At 39.5% G+C, this 18,097-nt stretch overlaps 1 protein-coding gene across 1 annotated transcript in view; it reads left to right on the forward strand.

Moving 5' to 3' along the window:
- ELOVL2 (ELOVL fatty acid elongase 2) overlaps positions 1 to 18,097 on the forward strand; it is an 84,647-nt gene that overhangs the window by 51,978 nt on the left and 14,572 nt on the right. Inside the window, exons 2-4 of the mRNA XM_028513931.2 lie at positions 6,585 to 6,648; positions 11,456 to 11,643; positions 17,791 to 17,868. Coding sequence (XP_028369732.1) covers positions 6,585 to 6,648; positions 11,456 to 11,643; positions 17,791 to 17,868 — 330 coding nt within the window. The remainder of the gene's footprint in view (positions 1 to 6,584; positions 6,649 to 11,455; positions 11,644 to 17,790; positions 17,869 to 18,097) is intronic.

Consider the following 18,097-nt stretch of genomic DNA (forward strand, 5'->3'; position numbering starts at 1 on the left):
TTGAACTCCTGAATCCTCTCCTGAACTTAATGCTCTTAGGGTGCCCTTTATGCTGTTTATGTTGGCTCTCTGGATGTAATTGGGTTTTGATTGTTGTTGGGTCATTCTTTGTTGGGGGTCCTTCCCTCCAGCTGGTTGACTGAGGGTCACTCCACCTACCATGTCTTGTATGCTGCCAGAAGAAAATCATAAAGCCCAGGACACAAACCCACATCTGAAAAAATAGGTTTATCCCCACAATCCCACTATCAATAGCAAATGAACCAGTATTAATAAGGGCATAAAGAGATCAAGGCTATAGAGGAAAGGAGAGAAAAAAACTATAGTATAAAATCTAGTGACTTAATATACACAAACTCGATGGACAAGAACCAAATGTTAAAGAACTATGCAGGAAAGAAAATATCGCAAATCATGGAGAGGACCACAGTGGATTTCATCTCAGTAACCTCTAGTATTTACCCCTGTTTTTTCTTTGCGGATCTGCCTCTGGTGATGTCAGATATTCATCCTGTCTAACCTTAGGGAGCCTGCTCCAAGACTGCAAGGGATCTACTGTCTCTGGCTGTCTCCTTCAGTTCTTAATCTAGTCACTCTGCACTCAGCAGTCAGGCTTAAGCACCACAGAGCCTCTCCTGGGATCAGTGCTTCTGTTTCCCCTCAGACTGCTCCTGCTCTGAGGGGAGTGGTCTGCCTGAGCAGGATGGCTACTGCCACAGCGGGGGATGACTTAGCTCTGCGTTCCCAGTGTCTACTCTCTCAGCTCTCTCCCTAAAGCTTCTGTCCTCAGTTTCTCCTCAGGCATCTCTAGCCCACTCTGCCCCCACCTTTGCTGGAGCCCAGGGTAAGTGGCTGTAGCTGAAAATTTGTGTGTTGGCCCTTTAAACAGCTCTTTGAATCTCCAGCCATCTGTCTCTGGCAGAGAGTAACCCTGTCTCTTTTTGCCGCTGATTGTTATCTGTGTACTTTTTGGGCTCTTATGCTCTAGACTGGGGCTCCCAGCTTAGGCTTTAGACCCCACACTTCTCAGGGGTATCCAACCGACTGCTTAATTATCCCTCCAGTGCTGCTGCCTGTGGGTGCCCAGCCAGCCTTCTTGAGTCTCCACCATACTCCTTACCAGTCAGTTAATGCTGAAGCTAATTCTTCTGTCTGTCTGAGGTTATAAGTCTTTCCTCTCTCACTATTATTCAGTTGTTTGTCCTGGGTGATTTCCCCACAATTTAGTTGTAATTCCTGATTGGCCCTGGGAGAAAGTTAGAGTGGCTTCCATTCACTCCTCTGTCATCTAGCTGTCTCCTCAAGTCATTGGATTGTTTTAATGCCCATGGCAGATAAATACTAAAAACAATAAAAAGCTTAACACATAAATAAAGGAAAAAATGCCAAAGAGGAACGAGGGAATAAGAGAGGAAAGGAAGGATGCAGGGAAAGTGAAAAGAAGAAGGGAATGTGGAATGAAGGAAGAAAATGGAGGGAGGGAGGAAAGAAAAGAATGGAAGAAGGCAAGAAAGGAAACAAGGAAAGTAACAGAGGAGAAAAAGGAGAGTAAGGAAAAAGGGGGAAGGGGGGAAAAAGGGAAATCAGGAGTCCTCTCAGTTAAAGATCAGAGAAAGCACAGTCAGAGTTTTTGTGGTGGGGTTTATTTAATCATGGTGCCAAGTTTCTGAATGCAAGACCATCCTTGCTAAAGAAAATCTTGAGTTATCAAGGTGTTCGGGATGAGGCCATTCCCACAGTGATTATGAGTTTGCACCTTGAAGAACAGACCAGGAAATGCACCCCCACTAGATGCCCCTGCTTGATGTTCAGCTCCAACTAGTGTAGTTAGAGCTGGGTAGAAGTCCCAATCAGCATCATGGTGGAAAAAGCCTAGGTGTGTCCTTCATAGCTGTTTCCCAAGTATTCTCTGAGGCAGCAGTGCATGGTGGTCCAATCTACCAATGTTGTAAGTTGCATGTTACATGTCCAGTAGAAGAAGGAGCAGGTGCAAGAAATCATCTAGGTATTATGAATCACTGCTCCTGGGTAAGGATGCTGTGAGAGGTGCATCTAGGTATTATGAATCACTGCTCACATGCTGTGAGAGGTGATGATCGCAGTTATAGCTGATGTGATGAGGTGGGTGAAGGCTAGCTTGCTCTGAGTTATGACTCTTCAATTAGTTAGATCTGTTTCTGGTGCTCTTGATTCTTTTCTGTAAACACTACTTTTCATATGGAATTATTTCCCTTTGGCATGAAAAACATCTTTATCATACTTTGTAGTATAGTTCTGCTAGCTACAAGTCCTTTCATTATGCATATATGAAAATCCCCTTATTTCACCCCCATTTTTAAGGATATTCTGTTCCCCTCCCCTGAAGACACCAAGCAACCATAATTTGCTTTCTGTCACAGACAGATTTACATTTTCTAGAATTTTATATAAATGGAAACATATGATGCATATTTCTTTTTTTGCTGTTTAGCTTCTTTAATGCAGCATCATAATTTTGACATTCATGTGAATAAATAATTCACTCCACCATATTGCTGAGTAGCATTTCATTGTGCGGCTATACCACAACTTGTTTATCCATTCACTTTTTTTTTTTTTTAGAGAGAGAGATAGAGGAAGGGAGAGAGAAAGAGAGGGAGACAAACATCAACTGGTTGCCTCTTGTATGCACCACAGACTGAACTCTCAGCCTAGGCACATGCCCTGACAGGGAATCAAGCCAGCACCTTTTGCTTTTCAGGACGATGCCCAGCCAACTGAATCACACTGCTCATGGCTATCCACTCACCTTTTGATGGGTAATTAGGAGGTTTCCATTTTTAGCTATTATACATAAAGCTGCCATGAATATTTGTGTACAAGTCTTTGGATGAGTAGAAGCTTTATTTTCACTTTGGTGAATATGTGGAAGTGGCATGCTTGATCTTAGTTGAATGTTTGTTTTTACTAAACTGATAAACTGTTTTCTAATGTGATTATACATTTTACATTATCATCAGATGTGGTAGGCATTTAGGGATACACAACTAAATAAGGTCCAACTTGCTCACAATATTTCTGTCCTTCAGCTTTTGCTATAAATAGTCGCAAATTGAATTCAAAGTCATGGAACGTGGACTTTACTAAGTGGGCAAGGAGAACACTTATGTTGAACAACACTTATGAACAACACTTATGTTGCTCTAAAAGTGGGCTCAGAGAATTGTTGTTTGGCAGAGAATTCTTTGGCCTGCAGCTCTTGGAACATGGCCTGGAGTGGGGAAGCTGTGGTCATAGGCAGGCATTTCCCTTGGCTCAAAGGATTTTTTTCCCTATATGGAGGGATATGGCCAAAGGATGACCAGAGTAGGGCCTTCTACTGTACAGAGTTGAGAAAAGGATCCAGCCCAGGTGTAAGGTCAGTACTGCTCCCCTGTCTTCTGATCCATTCAAATTCTAACCACCTTAACCATCTGAAAAATCATGTTAAGTCATCACTCCTACTGTATGACTTCCATCATTGTGTCAGTTCTGTGTATCTCTTTCTTCCCAATTGTTTTCTCTCTACCTTTGTATCTATCACTTTCCTGATTTGTCTGTAAGCTTTTGAAGTAACCATTGCATCCCTTTTTTTTCTTCATATGTCCAATAAAGTACTATGTACAAAATAGCTGTTCAAAGATGCTGGTTGAATGAAGTACCACAGGTCATTTGTTGGTTTCCATAGCTCCTAGGTTATGGTATTAGTCTTGAGAAATTGTCCAGTGCACTTTTGCATTTACACATATACAACCCAGTGTACAGCTATAGCTTATTACCCAAGCTCTTCTTCATCACTTTTTCTTAAGCATTCATCCTTAGTTGACTAACACTACTCAAACTCTGTACTTATGTTTTAATAATCCAGGGTAAATTTTGATATTCTGATTTCATCTCATCATTGACTTTTTAGATTATATCCTTACTAACTGTATTAAGTAACCCAGAAACAAAAAAGTAATTTTTTCCAGGTTTCTGATTTTCTTAGCATTGGCTTTATTTCTGTCCTGTAGATCACTAGAGACCCTGTCCATAAACATTTCCGAAGTCGTGTCTCAGTGTATTTGTAAATGTTGATCTTCTCCCTCAAATGCTCTTTCTTTTCTTTTCTGTCTGCCCTAGAATCTTTCAAAACTCAATGACAGCAGCAGTTCTTCCTGGGAGGCTTCTCTTTTTAAGAGATCTAAGTTAAATTTCCTACCTCTATGTTCTTTTTATTTATTTCATGTGTACCACATAATGACTTAATATTTTTACACATTGCAAAATGATCACTATAATAAATCTAGGTATATACACAGCTATAATTGTGTGTGTGTGTGATGAGAATTTTTAGGATCTACTCTTAGCAACTTGCAAATATTCCATGCAATAGTATCTATTGTCACCCTACTATACATCTTCATGACTTATTTATTTTATAACTGGAAGTTTGTACTTTTAGGGCCACCTTCACCCATTACACCCACCCCCACACTTCACCTCTGGTAACTACCAACCTGTTCTCTGCTGCTGAGTTAGTTTGTGCTTTTTTTTATTCCATATATAAATAAGATCATATGGTATTTGTTTTTCTATGATTTATTCACGTAGCATAATGCCCTCAAGGTTTATTCATGTTGTCAAAATGGCAACATTTCTTCTTTTTTTAATGGATGAATGATAGTTCCTTCCTCAGTGTTTTTACAGCACATCCCTGTAAACCTCTCTCTCGTCATATTTAAGATACTATATAATTATCATTTGCTTTTCTATATCCTATGTGAAGATAAGGACATGTCTCGTTTGACTTAGTATTTCATAATCAAACTTGGTGCTTGCACACAGTAGTACTTAGATAATTGATCAGTGAGTCAGTACTTAATGACTGAAATAATGGAATGTCCCTTCTCATTTATTTCTTTCATTCTCTGCTTTCTCTTCATGTCTTCCCCTTACTTTACTTTACTTTTGTTTCTGCTCTTCTACTGTGACTACATTTTTACAAGATTATAGAAATAATATAATGTCTGTGACCTTTAATTAGTGTTCTTAGATCTACAAATGTTAGAAAATGGATTTTGAACCTTAGCAAATGAACTGGAAAAGTTTAAACATTTGCGAGAGGGTGCGGCAATGAAAGAGAGATTTCATTGGTATTTGTTTTGAGGGTAGGTACATCAGTGACGTTAACATATTTTGTTCAAAAATGAGAGATCTAGACAGACCTGCTCTATTCTAATGTCAACAAAAACCCCAGTCTATCACACTGAGATGTTAGGTAACTGACCTTTCTCAAGTCTGGAGGTTTCCTGAGATGCCCTTCATAGAAACCAACGATTAAAACACTGTTTAAAAACTTCCAAGCTTTGTTTATCCCAGATACCTTTTATAGCAATGTTGTGAAATAATAAAGTTCATAATACACTGGACAGCAGTGGTAGGTACTGATATGTGTTAGTCTCTAATCCTTTTCCTCCTTCCTAAAGTTCCCAAAGATCTAAGTTTCCTTGAAATTTCTGTCAGGATCAAAGTCACCAATAAGTAATAGGTCTAAATGGTGTGTGCCAGCCAGTCCCCAAAGACGTAGACCTTCTCTTCAAGTGCCAGTCAATTAATTCTCCTCTTTGGCACTTAACCTTTTCTTTGAGAATACAGTGCTTTGACTGTACTACAGGTATTGACTGTAGAGAAGGTTCTATATGAACTTCTGAGGGCCATTATACTCAACTCACACCTAGGCAGGAACCAGTCCATGGGCCCAAAATCCTCATCAAAGATCCCTTTCCTTGGAACATTGGTGAGTTCTGTCTCTTCTTCACTTTGCTTGAGGAGGTATTCTAGACTTTTTTAGAGGAGTAGGGATACCTTAGCAGGTATTTTGAGAAGTATAATTGCAGACTAGCATGAATAGGAGCTAAATCAAGAGCCAGGAACCAGTTTATTAACCATAAGATTCTTAGCAGAAATTCTCCATTCCCAATCTGAATTCCGTTAAAGTGGCAATATTAATCTGATGTTCCTTGTGATGCTATTTACTGTACTATTAAATAATGTTAGTATAAAAGTTTTGAAAGAAACAGTATAAAGGTAATGGAAAATAGTTATAATGCTTAATTTCCTTCATTGAAAAACAAGTCCCCTTTAAAGCTTTAGATTTAGTTAAGTGAAATACAGTTCAGCTGTATTTTCACTTAATAATTACATTACATCCTGTAAATATAGACTTCTCTGTTCCTTGCACACTTCTGTTAACTGCAACAATAGACGTTACTTATGGAAATGCTTATACCTCTAAGCATTTTAGAAAGAAATGGAAATGAGGTCAATAACCCTTTGATGTTTAAATGTACCGACGCTGTTTTTCTGAATTACTCTTGCCTAAGGAAATGAAAAAGGAATTGTTTGCTTCCAAATCTTCAGAAGCTTGTTAGAAAGAGGCTACATTTACTAGCTCTCTTTGCAGTCAAAAGTCTTTGAACCGAGGACCCTTCGAGATTCTATCAACTGCATATTGTAGATAGTGGTTTGTTTTGAGAATTTCCCCCCAAAAAAACCCTTTAATCATTTTTTCTTTATCTTTTCAGGAGCATCTAAAGGCTTTTGACAATGAAATCAATGTTTTTTTGGACAATATGTTTGGACCTCGAGGTGAGTGAACTACTTGAGAACTTAATGTGGAAGGAACACAGTATTTTTTTTTTTTTTTATAGAAGAGAATTATGTCACTTCTGGTGTCCTGGAAATAGTGTGGTATTTAACATTTAGAGTCTTAACTTTCCTCAGCCTTCTTATCCTTCTCCCAGAGCATCTAGAAGGCCTCATTTCTCTTGCTCAACCTCTCCTGGGACTAAAAGTTCTGGGAGCAGAAAACAGAATTAGAATGCAGTGTAATACTTTCCTTTGGTGTCTTTCTAGCTACCAAAGTTGCCAAAAACTGGCTACCAAAGTAGGCTGTAGCTTTCCTTCTAAACTTATGCTACTTCTCTCCTCTCTCCACTAACCGTTCACTGTCTACCTTCCTCACATGCACAGTCATATATATTCTTTCTGCCCTGACATGATCTTAATAAATTCTCTTTCAAGATGTGTGATCTTTCTCATGCCCAGGTCTGTTAGATGGAATTTCTAAACTCTCAGTTGTTCTGAGTCTCTCAATCATTCCTCCATCACCAGTCACTTAAAACTACTGCAATGTGGCAATTGACTCAGTGTGCCAGTTGATACATATTTAATAACTCAACTCAGTACTAAGTGGTTGTAAGTTATCCTAACTAGTCTGCCTTCCTCCAACCTTTTATTATCAGTTATAATAATACTTTGAAAGCCTAAGTCATAATATGTGATAATCTAGCTTAATACTCAATATCCTTCAAATAAAAAACAAATTTCTTAGTGTGGACTACATACCCTTGTATTATCTAGCCCTTGCTGCCTCTCCAACAGGCAGTACCACTCTCCCCCACTCACTTTGACATCCAACATCTTTTATCTCCCCAAATATATAAAATTCTTCCATATGCTATTCCTGGAGCCTAGAATTCCTGCCTGCGGTCTCCTACTCCATCCCCCAGTGTGGTGAGCTCCTTCTCACACTTCAGGTATCAGTTTAGATGCTGCCTTTTCCCTGACAAAGCTGTTAGGCAGTTTACCCCTCCTCCTCCTCCCATGAGAACAAGAACCATGACTGTTCTCTCTAGGGCTAAGTACAGTTCCAGGAACATGCTGGGCACTATGTATTTTGTAGATAAATGAATAAATTCTAATCAGCATGCTTTGTTTCACTTGAGCATTGCTGGATCACAAAGCCATGAAAAATCTACAAAGTATTCCTTCAGCACTATTGGGAGTGGGGTGGAATGAGGTATGAGGAGGTTTTTTTTTGTTTGTTTCTCAAAATCTTTAAACAGAATTACTTAGAGATTATTTAGGCCACTCTCCAGTTTCTATTCTAAGTGAATAACTATATATAATTTTAATAAAATGATACCCTGTGATTATATGGAACTTCTTAAAAATACTTTCACATAGTCTTTGGTTTGGTTTGGTTTTCCATTTTATCCTTGTGGTGATCCTGTGGGATAGGCAGGTGGGTACCTGTAACCTACTTTACTTAGTATGTTCTCTGCCTTACAGTTTTAGTGGGTAGTGTAGAGGGCATGATGCTCTAACTTAAGCACGCTGGGTTTGTTGGTAATTGTGGCTCTCTGACATTCCCACTAGAGAGTTAAATAATAGTCTCTCTGAGCCAACTTCACATTGAACTTTGCCATCAGTAAGATCGTCATGACCTGAGATTACGTGAATATGTGATCAATTAAGGATAGGATTATTGTTGTTTACTTAGCTGTGGTCATTTTAATGGAAGTTTCCTTTGTGGCAAAGATATAACTGAGCAAACTGGGGCCTGTCCATGTGTCGCCCTGATACATGGCCCAACAATTAGTGTTGAAAGAAACAGGTTTTATTTACAGGATTCCAACCTCTGGGGGCGGGGAGGAGTAGAGGCTGGGAGCACTCCTGCTCAGAGCCCTGTTCTCCCAGAAGACCCAGCACTTCCCTTGTTCCACAGCAGGCTACAAGCCAGAACCATGCCCAGAAATTCCCCATATCTTTATCAGTTTGTAACTAGCTACGCAGAGTTCTCCATCCCCTCTGCAAGTTACACTCATGGGATTTAGAATCACCATCCTGCCATTGAAGCTCTCCCCTTCAGGACCTAGGGTACATTGTCCTCAGTTTCTGTGTAGTGGTTCAGGAAAACATGTGCTGTGTTATACTGGATCATGGTGGAGTCCAGGGAGGCACATGTCCCAGGGGAGTGGCTTCCCTATACGTCCTTCAGAGAAGCAGAAGTCTACATTCCTGGCCACAGTTCAGTTCCAAAGCATCTCCCACGAATCTGTGCTTGGTTTTGCAAGTTCCCACACAGCTCTATCAGCTGTCTTCATGCAGTCTGTCCTCAGCCCACATAGCTGCCCTCCTCACTATCCCAGGCCACATGGTGGAATCCTGGCTCCTGGCCAGCATGGCTTGTACCTATACACGAACCCTCATACCAGACTGCTTCATTACAAACTGCATAGCTGCTTGCTGCTTCCTCTCTCAGACCTTATGACTGAATCCATATACAGCCCACCTGGCTGCTTCCCTACTCCTTTGTCCCTCATAGCAGACTTCCCTTCTTTTTCACCCCACCCTTATTTTAAATACTTGGCCTGGAGCTTCCTACATGACCTCATTTAGCCCTTCCTACGATGTGCTACACTTGTCAGTTTCCCTGTATCTTTTACCTTTTTTCGGCTGCCATCTTTACTCAGGGCAAGAGTTCACTGTGACACACAGACATCGGGGTGGGCATTCACATCCCCCAACTATGTCACAAGCCACTGTCTACTTCCAGAGTCACATACTCCTTTTGCCCTGGGCAGCAGTCCACTTCCCTTTGGGGACACAGCTATCAACTTGCCATTGTAATGCAAAGTATCCTAAACACCGTGCAGTCCCTTTCCCCTTCCCCAGTTAAGGTTTGTCGGGATTTTCAAGGGACCCTCACTCTGCACCCTGTTACAAAGAAACTGAAAGACTGGCATTTGACAACTGGATCAGTTGACCTCCACAGTAACATCTAGGCAATCACAAATCCTTGTCACTTTCTTAAAATGGTACAAGCTTAAGTTGACTGGCAGCCACCTGCTAAGCTTCTAGGTATCCCCAGATCTTCTGTGATTTTACCTACATCATATTAGTACCATCAAAGGATGTTGTTGTGGGCAAATACTCAACACAGATTCAGAGCTAACACTTCTCAAGTCCTAAAAATAATAATGTTCTTACAAGTATTCTCATCTTTTGGTTGGATCAGTTATGATCCTCTATAACAATTGGAGCAAGTATTTATAGGACCATGACATAAGAAAACAAAAACTTCAGGTGCTATATTAGTTTTGCAATATGTGATTGACTCAATGTGCTAATTAATATATATTTAATAACTTTCCTTTCAACTCAGCACTAGGTGAATATAAGTTATAAGTGAGACAGAATAGAAATATAAGACCTAGTGTCTGTCTCAGAGCATATAGTGTTGTTGGGAAGGTAAAACTGGCATACCAGAAACAATTGGAAAGCTGTCAAGTGAACCATACGTGTGAGTTTCCTAGGGCTGCAGTAACAAACCACCACAAACTCATGGCTTAAAACAGCAATTTATTCTCTCATGGTTCTGAAGGCTACAAGTTTGAAATGAAGGTGTTGGCAAGGCCATGTTCCCTCTGAAGTTCTAGGAAAGAATCCGTTGTGTGTTTCTCTCCTAACTTCTGGTGGTTGCCAGCAATCTTTGGCATTCCTTGGCTTATAGATATATCACTCCAATCTCTGCCTCCATCTCCCCATAGCATTCTCTTTGTGTCCCTGAATCCAACTCTCCTTTTCTTACAAGGACACCAGTCACTGGTCAGGGCCCACCCTAATCTAGTATGACCTCATCTTAACTTGATTACATCTGCAAAAACCCTAATTTCAAAATAAGTTCACAATCACAGGAAACAGGAGTTAGGATTTGAACATATCTTTTTAGGGGTTACCTTTCAACCCATAATACCATAACAAGAGATAGGGTAGCACTTTAGTGCAAGTTATTTAACTTTTTTACCCCCTGGAGCTCAGTTTTTTTCAAACATAAACTGGGGATAACAATATCACCTACATGTCTATTACTGTGATTATGGCGATGGCATATGTGTTTGCATACATGTCCAGACTCATCACACTGCACACATTAAATATGTGCAGGATTCTGTGTATCAACTGTATCTCAGTAAAGTTACTAAAAATAATAATCAGCTGTATAAGAAGATTGTTTTGAGAGTTAAATAAGTTAATACATGTGAAAGGCTTTAAAACAGTGTGTGACACAGAATTAACACTCAGTAAATGTTAGTCATAATAACGGTACAGCCATAATAACAAACCACTAAACGATGATTATTTTATGCTGATAAGCCGTAGTTAAGAAATGGCAGGGAGTCAGATATGCATTCAAATGCAGACTTTGCTGCCAACTCCTATATAGCCATTTGCAAGTTACTAAAGCTTTCTGAGCTGTGGATTAACTCATAAAATGGCACAACCCTTCATATTTACCAAGTTAGAGTAAATAAATATAGTAATTATTCCAAAGCAGACATTCAGGAACTGTTACTTCCCACCTTCATTAACTTTTCCTGTTATTCAGTGTTCAGCTTAAGCCCTGTTTGCTCCATGAAAATTTCCTTAGCCATTCCGACCCCCACTGGTTTCGTCTTCTGAATGACAACCCAAAGCCAGCTTCCTTAATGTCATGCCATGTTGTTCTCTGTTGTATTTGGTATGTACAACTAAGATATATGTGCCAATATCTTATAATTAAACAGAAGTGTTACTGTTCAGAATTCTCACTGTATGTGTTTCTTTTCAGATTCTCGAGTCAGAGGATGGTTCATGTTGGACTCTTACCTTCCTACCTTTTTTCTTACGGCCATATATCTGCTTTCAATATGGCTGGGTAACAAATATATGAAGAACAGACCTGCCCTTTCTCTCAGGGGTATCCTCACCTTGTACAATCTAGCAATCACACTTCTCTCCATGTATATGCTGACAGAGGTAAGTGTTCATTCAGCTCAGTCTGGAGGCCCTAATGAAGAGGTTTTTAGAAGCAACTAAATCTAGCATAGCAGAGCTACCTCAGGTTGCTGTCAAACTGTTGTTTAAGACCTCAAGAACTTGTTCCAGCATTTGATAGTATTACTTCTGAAAGCCTTTAGAAGTCTTTGTTTCTAACTTGAATTTTTCTTATCCAACTTTAGGCCTATTTATTTAGTCTTCAGTCTTCCATTGTAATTTAAAATCACAATTTAGATCTGAATGGGTGTTTAAAGATCATATGTTATAATTTTCTCCTTTTATGGGTTATGATGCCAAAGCTTAGAAAAGCTACATAATTTGCCTGAGGATAGACAGCTATTGAGTAACAGATTTTTAAAAAGATTTTATTTATTTATTTTTAGAGAGAGGGGAAGGGAGGGAGAAAAAGAGGGAGAGAAACATTTATGTGAGAGAGGAGACCTAGCCTGCAACCCAGGTCGTGGGAATTGAACTGGGGACCTTTTGATTAGCAGTTCGGCACTCAGTCCACTCAGCCATACCAGCCAGGGCTGAGTAACAGATTATTTTTAAAATTAAATATCAAATGCAGTTAGTTTGACTGAAATGTGAATATACTGTCCCCTAAAGGATACTTCCCACGTCTTTGGGCCACCATGACTGTGGGATACCTGTTTCTCAGGGCTGACTTCTGGAGGCCTGAGGCGACACTCCAGCTCAGCTCTAGCTGCCCTCGTTCCACCATGTACTCCCTGTTCCTTTGTAAAGTGCCAGACCCACGTAGTTTTACAAGAAAGAAAGAAGTAATTGTCTTGCCTGTACAACCTAAGGCCTGACCTGACAGACGGGGGGAGGGGAAGGAAGGAAAGGAGATAAACATAAAATCTTTTTTAGGGAAAAGTTAAGGTAAAATCATTCATGTAAATTATATATAGCTGTTGGTGGCACAAATATAGCTGCCCGCCTGTATCCTTGAATTTAAAAAAAATGCCTTGACTGAAAACAGGCCTCACCTGTAGAGTTAATCTGTGCATTAATCCAAAATGCACCATTCAAATAATGGTAAGCAACCATGCTCTAAAATGACTGTAGTAGAACTCTCCTAATGGAATTTGAGGCATCAGTCAGAGTGCAGGAGACAGGAAGGCCATGCTGACAGCTCTAAAATCCATGTTGGGGCTCACTGAGTTACCTCACTCTGAAAGAGGAAACTTTATTTCAGGTTCTCTACTAGGTGAATTTTAGTTCACTAGATGAGCTTATGAGATAGTAATTTATGGTGTTGGTTTCCTTACATAACAAACGGAAAGATGCTCTTCATTGCATTGTTGTCACAAATAACAGCTGTATCTGAAGATCTAACTGCATTGAAAGCTCCATTACCTGCTGGAAGCTTTGATGTAGTGGAGTCACAAGATCCGAATTAATGTGTCATCTCTGTCACTACCTCTAATTTTAGAGGAGTTAATGTAGCCTCTTGGGCAATTTATCTTTGAAATGGAGATATGATATTTGTCCAACTCATGAGTGAGATATGAGGATTAATCAGTTTTGTTCAGCCAATGTGCAGAGTGCACTTAGCTGCATGAAGCATCCTAAGCCCATGGGATACAGAGACAGAGTGACGGATTCTGTACTCAGGTATTCACAGATGAATATAAGTAGGAGTAAGTGTGAAAAGGTTTTGTGCATTTTAAAGTGAATATTAGTCACCATCAACAGAAACAAGAACAAGTTTAGTTTTTGAACAACCAATTAATCGTTTCTGTCTTTTAGGGAGAACATCTTCACCAAGCTCATTCCCTACTACGAATTTTATCTACTGTTTTTCTTCTCACACTTTTATATCTCTTGGTTCAAAACCACCATCAATTGCTTCCTAGCCTCCTCTGATTGTAACCTCTTTCAGGGAAAGCATAAGGTCTTTTCCTTGACACTTTTGGGGTACATTTAATAGACACCAGTTGAGTATCAAGTTGAGTTAACCTTGCTGACTTGTTATGCAGATGTTTGCTCAGTCCAGGAAATCATTGCTAAAATTCTTCTTTCAACAAGTATGTATTGAGTGCCTTTACTATGTCAGATTCTGTTCTAGATTCTGGAACACAGTCTTTGCCCTAGTGCAGAGATTTTCAACTAGTGTGCTGCAAGAATTTTTAAAACATGCAATTCCTGACTATTTAGTCAGGGGTACTGCCCTCATTTCTTTAGACTGTCAAATAAAAAATGACAACAGCCAACACAACAATAACTATCAGGTGTGAATGAATCTAAACTATGCCTGTTTTTTGGAGTGTTGCAGCATTTTAGTCATTAAATAGTTTATATGTGCCATGAGATGAAAAAGGTTGAAAATCACTGCCCTAGTGCATTGAACAGTGATGGGCTGGTGGTGGGACTGGAATGCCTCACAAAGGAGGTCATATTTGAGCTGAGACTGAATGATGAAAATAAGCCAGGTATCTAAAAATCTGGGGAGAGTGTGTTCAGGCGGAACGAACAATGAGTGTAAAGTTCTTGAGGCAGTAATAAGCTTGGGGTGTTTGTTCAAGGACCATAAAAAGAAACAATGTAGTAAGGACACAGCAAAGAGAAGAGAGAGCGATTCTCGAAGAGCTGTGGATGTAGCAGATTATAGAGGGCCTTGTAAAACATTTGGCTATTATTTTAAGCAGAATGGAAAGCCACTGCAGGATTTTAATGAGGGGAGTGATGTATGATCTCCCTTTTAAAATAGGTTATTCTGGCTACATGGAAAATGGACTATGAGAGTGAGTTGAGGGCAAGTATAGAAATAGTGTCCAGTTAGGATATGATTGCAGTACCGCAGTTGACAGATGTTAGCAGCTTGTTGGATTTAGGTGGTAGAGATGAGAAGCCAGTGGGTTCTACATGTATTACTTTGGCTCACGTCTCCTTAAGGCTAAGCATGTTTTTCCATCAACACAAGGCTTGGATGGCTCCTGTACATCAACCCAGCTAGGGGATTAGGAATGGTCCAGGCTAAGGCAGATAGGACCTGCTGTAGTTTGGCTGCTTAATTGTGCTGTGTAGTTGTTAGATTGTCAGGTAGTTCTACAGAGGTGGCACAGGGGCGAGCATAGCCTAAATACATCTGATGAAGGCAGGAAATGTCATGGAGTAACAGAATATGGCCCATCCTCTCCCACTACTATATTGTTAGTATATAATGAAAAGACTAGAGCCCCTTACAAAATACTACAGCCTGATCATAGAGGTTTTTATTAATCTTTCTGCCCAATGTTAAACAGCTTTCTTATTTGAAAAATGTACTGATGCACAAAAATTTACTCTTAGGTATCCCTAGATCCCCTGTAGCCTATCACTTGGTCCCAGTGGAGATCCAGACACATAAAGCCCTGGGAGCTATGGGGGTGACTTCGCTTATAATAAATAGATCCCATCAGGAAAATTCAATCTTTTTTACTTTCACTGGATTCATTTATCCTGATGAGCTAGAGTTAGATGCTAACTAAAAGATGCTTTGGTCAGAAGGAAAGAGGTAAATTAGGATAGTGAAGTGAAGACGAAGACTCTAAAATATTCTGAGTGTTTTTAGTGGTTCATCTCTTTTTAATGTTTGGTTCATTAACATCACATCCCTCCCTGCTCTGTATATGTAGTTTAACAGTTCTGTACCTTTACACATTTCTTTTTTACAATATATTTTATTAATTATGCTATACAGGTGTTTCATATTTTTCTCCCCTTTATCCCCCTCTGCCCTGCACCCTCCCTCCCTCCAGCATACTCCCTCCCTCTTAGTTTATGTCCATAAGTTGTATATACAAGTTCTTTGGCTTCTCCATTTCCCATACTATTCTTAACCTCCCCCTGTCTATTTTGTACCTACCAATTATACTTCTTATTCCCTGTACCTTTTCCCCCATTCTCCCCTCTCCCCCTCCCTGCTGATAACCCTCCATGTGATCTCCATTTCTGTGGTTCTGTTCCTGTTCTAGTTTGCTTAGTTTTTGTTTTTGTTTTTAAGGTTCACTTGTTGACAGTTGTGAGTCTCTTGTTATTTTACTGTTCCTATTTTGATCTTCTTTTTCTTAGATAAGTCCCTTTAACATTTCATATAATAAGGGCTTGGTGATGACGAACTCTTTTAACTTGATCTTATCTGGGAAGCACTTTATCTGCCCTTCCATTCTAAATGAAAGCTTTGCTGGATAGAGCAATCTTGGATGTAGGCCTTGCCTTTTATGACTTGGAATACTTCTTTCCAACCCCTTCCTGCCTGCAAGATTTCTTTTGAGAAATCAGATAGTCTCATGGCAACTTCTTTGTAGATAACTGTCTCCTTTTCTCTTGCTACTTTTAAGATTCTCTCCTTATCTGTAATCTTGGGTAATGTAATTATGATGTGCCTTGGTGTGTACTTCCTTGGGTCCAACTTTTTGGGGACTCTCTGAGCTTCATAGAAGTCAATCTTCTTTGCCTTAGTTGTATTTTTTCTGGAGCTTTGATCTGTTCTTTCATTTGGGCCACAAAATTTGTTGTTTCCATGCACCCGTTACATAGTAAGGGGTGTAGCCTTAAATATTTGCCAGGACAGGGCAACCCACATTACTGCCTTCTGGCAATGTATGTGGGGGAGGGGTCTAAGAGGGGACAATGCTGCTTGCTCAGCTCTCTACCAGCTTTTAGTCACTTCTTCCTCTACCCACAAGCAAATTGGGCACTTCTGGTGCTGATACATGAGTGGGCATGTTTGTGTACATTCTAGGACCCTATGGTTCTCGCCAGTGAACTCTCCTGTGAGGCTGGGAGTTTCTCCTGTTACCTCAACCCCCACTGGTTTTTTAGTCAGAGGTTTAGAGGCTTTATTTCCCCACACTAGAACCCTGGGTTGGGTGGTCTGTCTTGCTCTCCAGTTATTATTCCCCCTGGTTTATTTGCATGCAAATGTGGGACCACCCACTCCGCTAGCCACCGCCTCTCCTGCCCCAGTCCTCCAGCCACAGCCTTGCAAAGAGTCTGCTCCACCCCAGTTACCATCTCCACCCCTACCAGTCTGCATGAATGTTTCTTTAACTCATTGGTTGTCAGACTTCCATACAATTCAGTTTTCTGGCAGTTCTGGTTGTTCTGGTTTTAAATTTGTTTTTGCCCTTCTTTTGGTTGTGCGGGGAGCTAAAGTGTATCCCTGTGCCTCCATCTTGCCCAGAAGTTCCCCTTTACACATTTCTGATATGTAGGAGAAAATGATAGACTTTTACATATAATAACATGTAAATCAAAGTCAAATGCCTTATATTTTAAAATGCCATATTTCTTCAGTAATAGTGGGAAAGAAGGGAGAAAACCTCTTTTTTAAAAATTTCCACAAAGAATTAAAAAGCTCATTTTGTGGAAAGAACACTAGATAAAGAATTAAAATGTATGAATTCTGATGATTGTTCTATTACTTTCAATCTACATATTGTTGAAGAAATTATTTACTTATATATTTATTGAGTACTTTTTATGTGCTAGGCACTGAGCAGGGAACTAGATAAAAAGATGAACAAAAAAAAAAGCTTAGATTTTATGTAGATTTTTGTTTTTGAGCAAGAGGAATATAGACATTAATCAGTTATAATCACACAAATGATTAATCACCACATAGCATAAATTAATGAAGAAATGACATAAGAATCTTTCTGAGCCCTGGTTTTCATATCTGTAAAATGATAATATGCTCTTAAAGTTGTTGAGATGATTAAGATATTTATGTATAAGCCAATATAGAGTGCTACTAAAATTTTAGTGTAGTTTCCTCACATTTGTTTATATATAATTCTACATTTTACTTGTGGAAACATATGACTAGGTAATTCCTTATGCAAAATATTTTGTCACTTAAATGATAGCTAAATTCTGTTTCATTTTATATTTAATTTAAAAAGAAAAATATTAGAAGTAAATTATATTAACTAAGGAATATAACCAGTGATATCAGTTCACAGCAAGAATTAAATCCTTTGATAGTAAGTGTTTGAGGACAGGATTGAATCAAAGTCAAATTCTGGGAAGTTTCTACTCCAACTTTGAATAGATGACAATTAGAAACATGAATGGGAAATTGTTTTTATCCAAATTCTTGTGGTGATCCCTTTGCCTTTTTTGTTTCCTTGGCAGCTTATTCTCTCCAGTTGGGAAGGAGGCTACAACTTACAATGTCAGAATCTTGCCAGTGCAGGGGAAGCAGATATCCGGGTGAGTCATGGGAAGAAGCAAATCAGCCTCCTGTAACCATTTCTCATGGAGAAGAAGGAAGGCTTTCTCCTGGTAGATAAGAGGATGGGGTCTGGGATTAGATAAGAAAGGAACGCCTGTTCTAATAGAAATGTTTGATAACAAAAATGTTTTCCAAACATGCAACTATGGGAGACTGGCTAAATAAGCATTGGTACATCTATGTGATGGATCCCTCTCCACATGGAAT

Source organism: Phyllostomus discolor, chromosome 5 (assembly GCF_004126475.2).
Source record: "Phyllostomus discolor isolate MPI-MPIP mPhyDis1 chromosome 5, mPhyDis1.pri.v3, whole genome shotgun sequence".
In the NCBI taxonomy this organism is placed as follows: Eukaryota; Metazoa; Chordata; class Mammalia; order Chiroptera; family Phyllostomidae; genus Phyllostomus; species Phyllostomus discolor.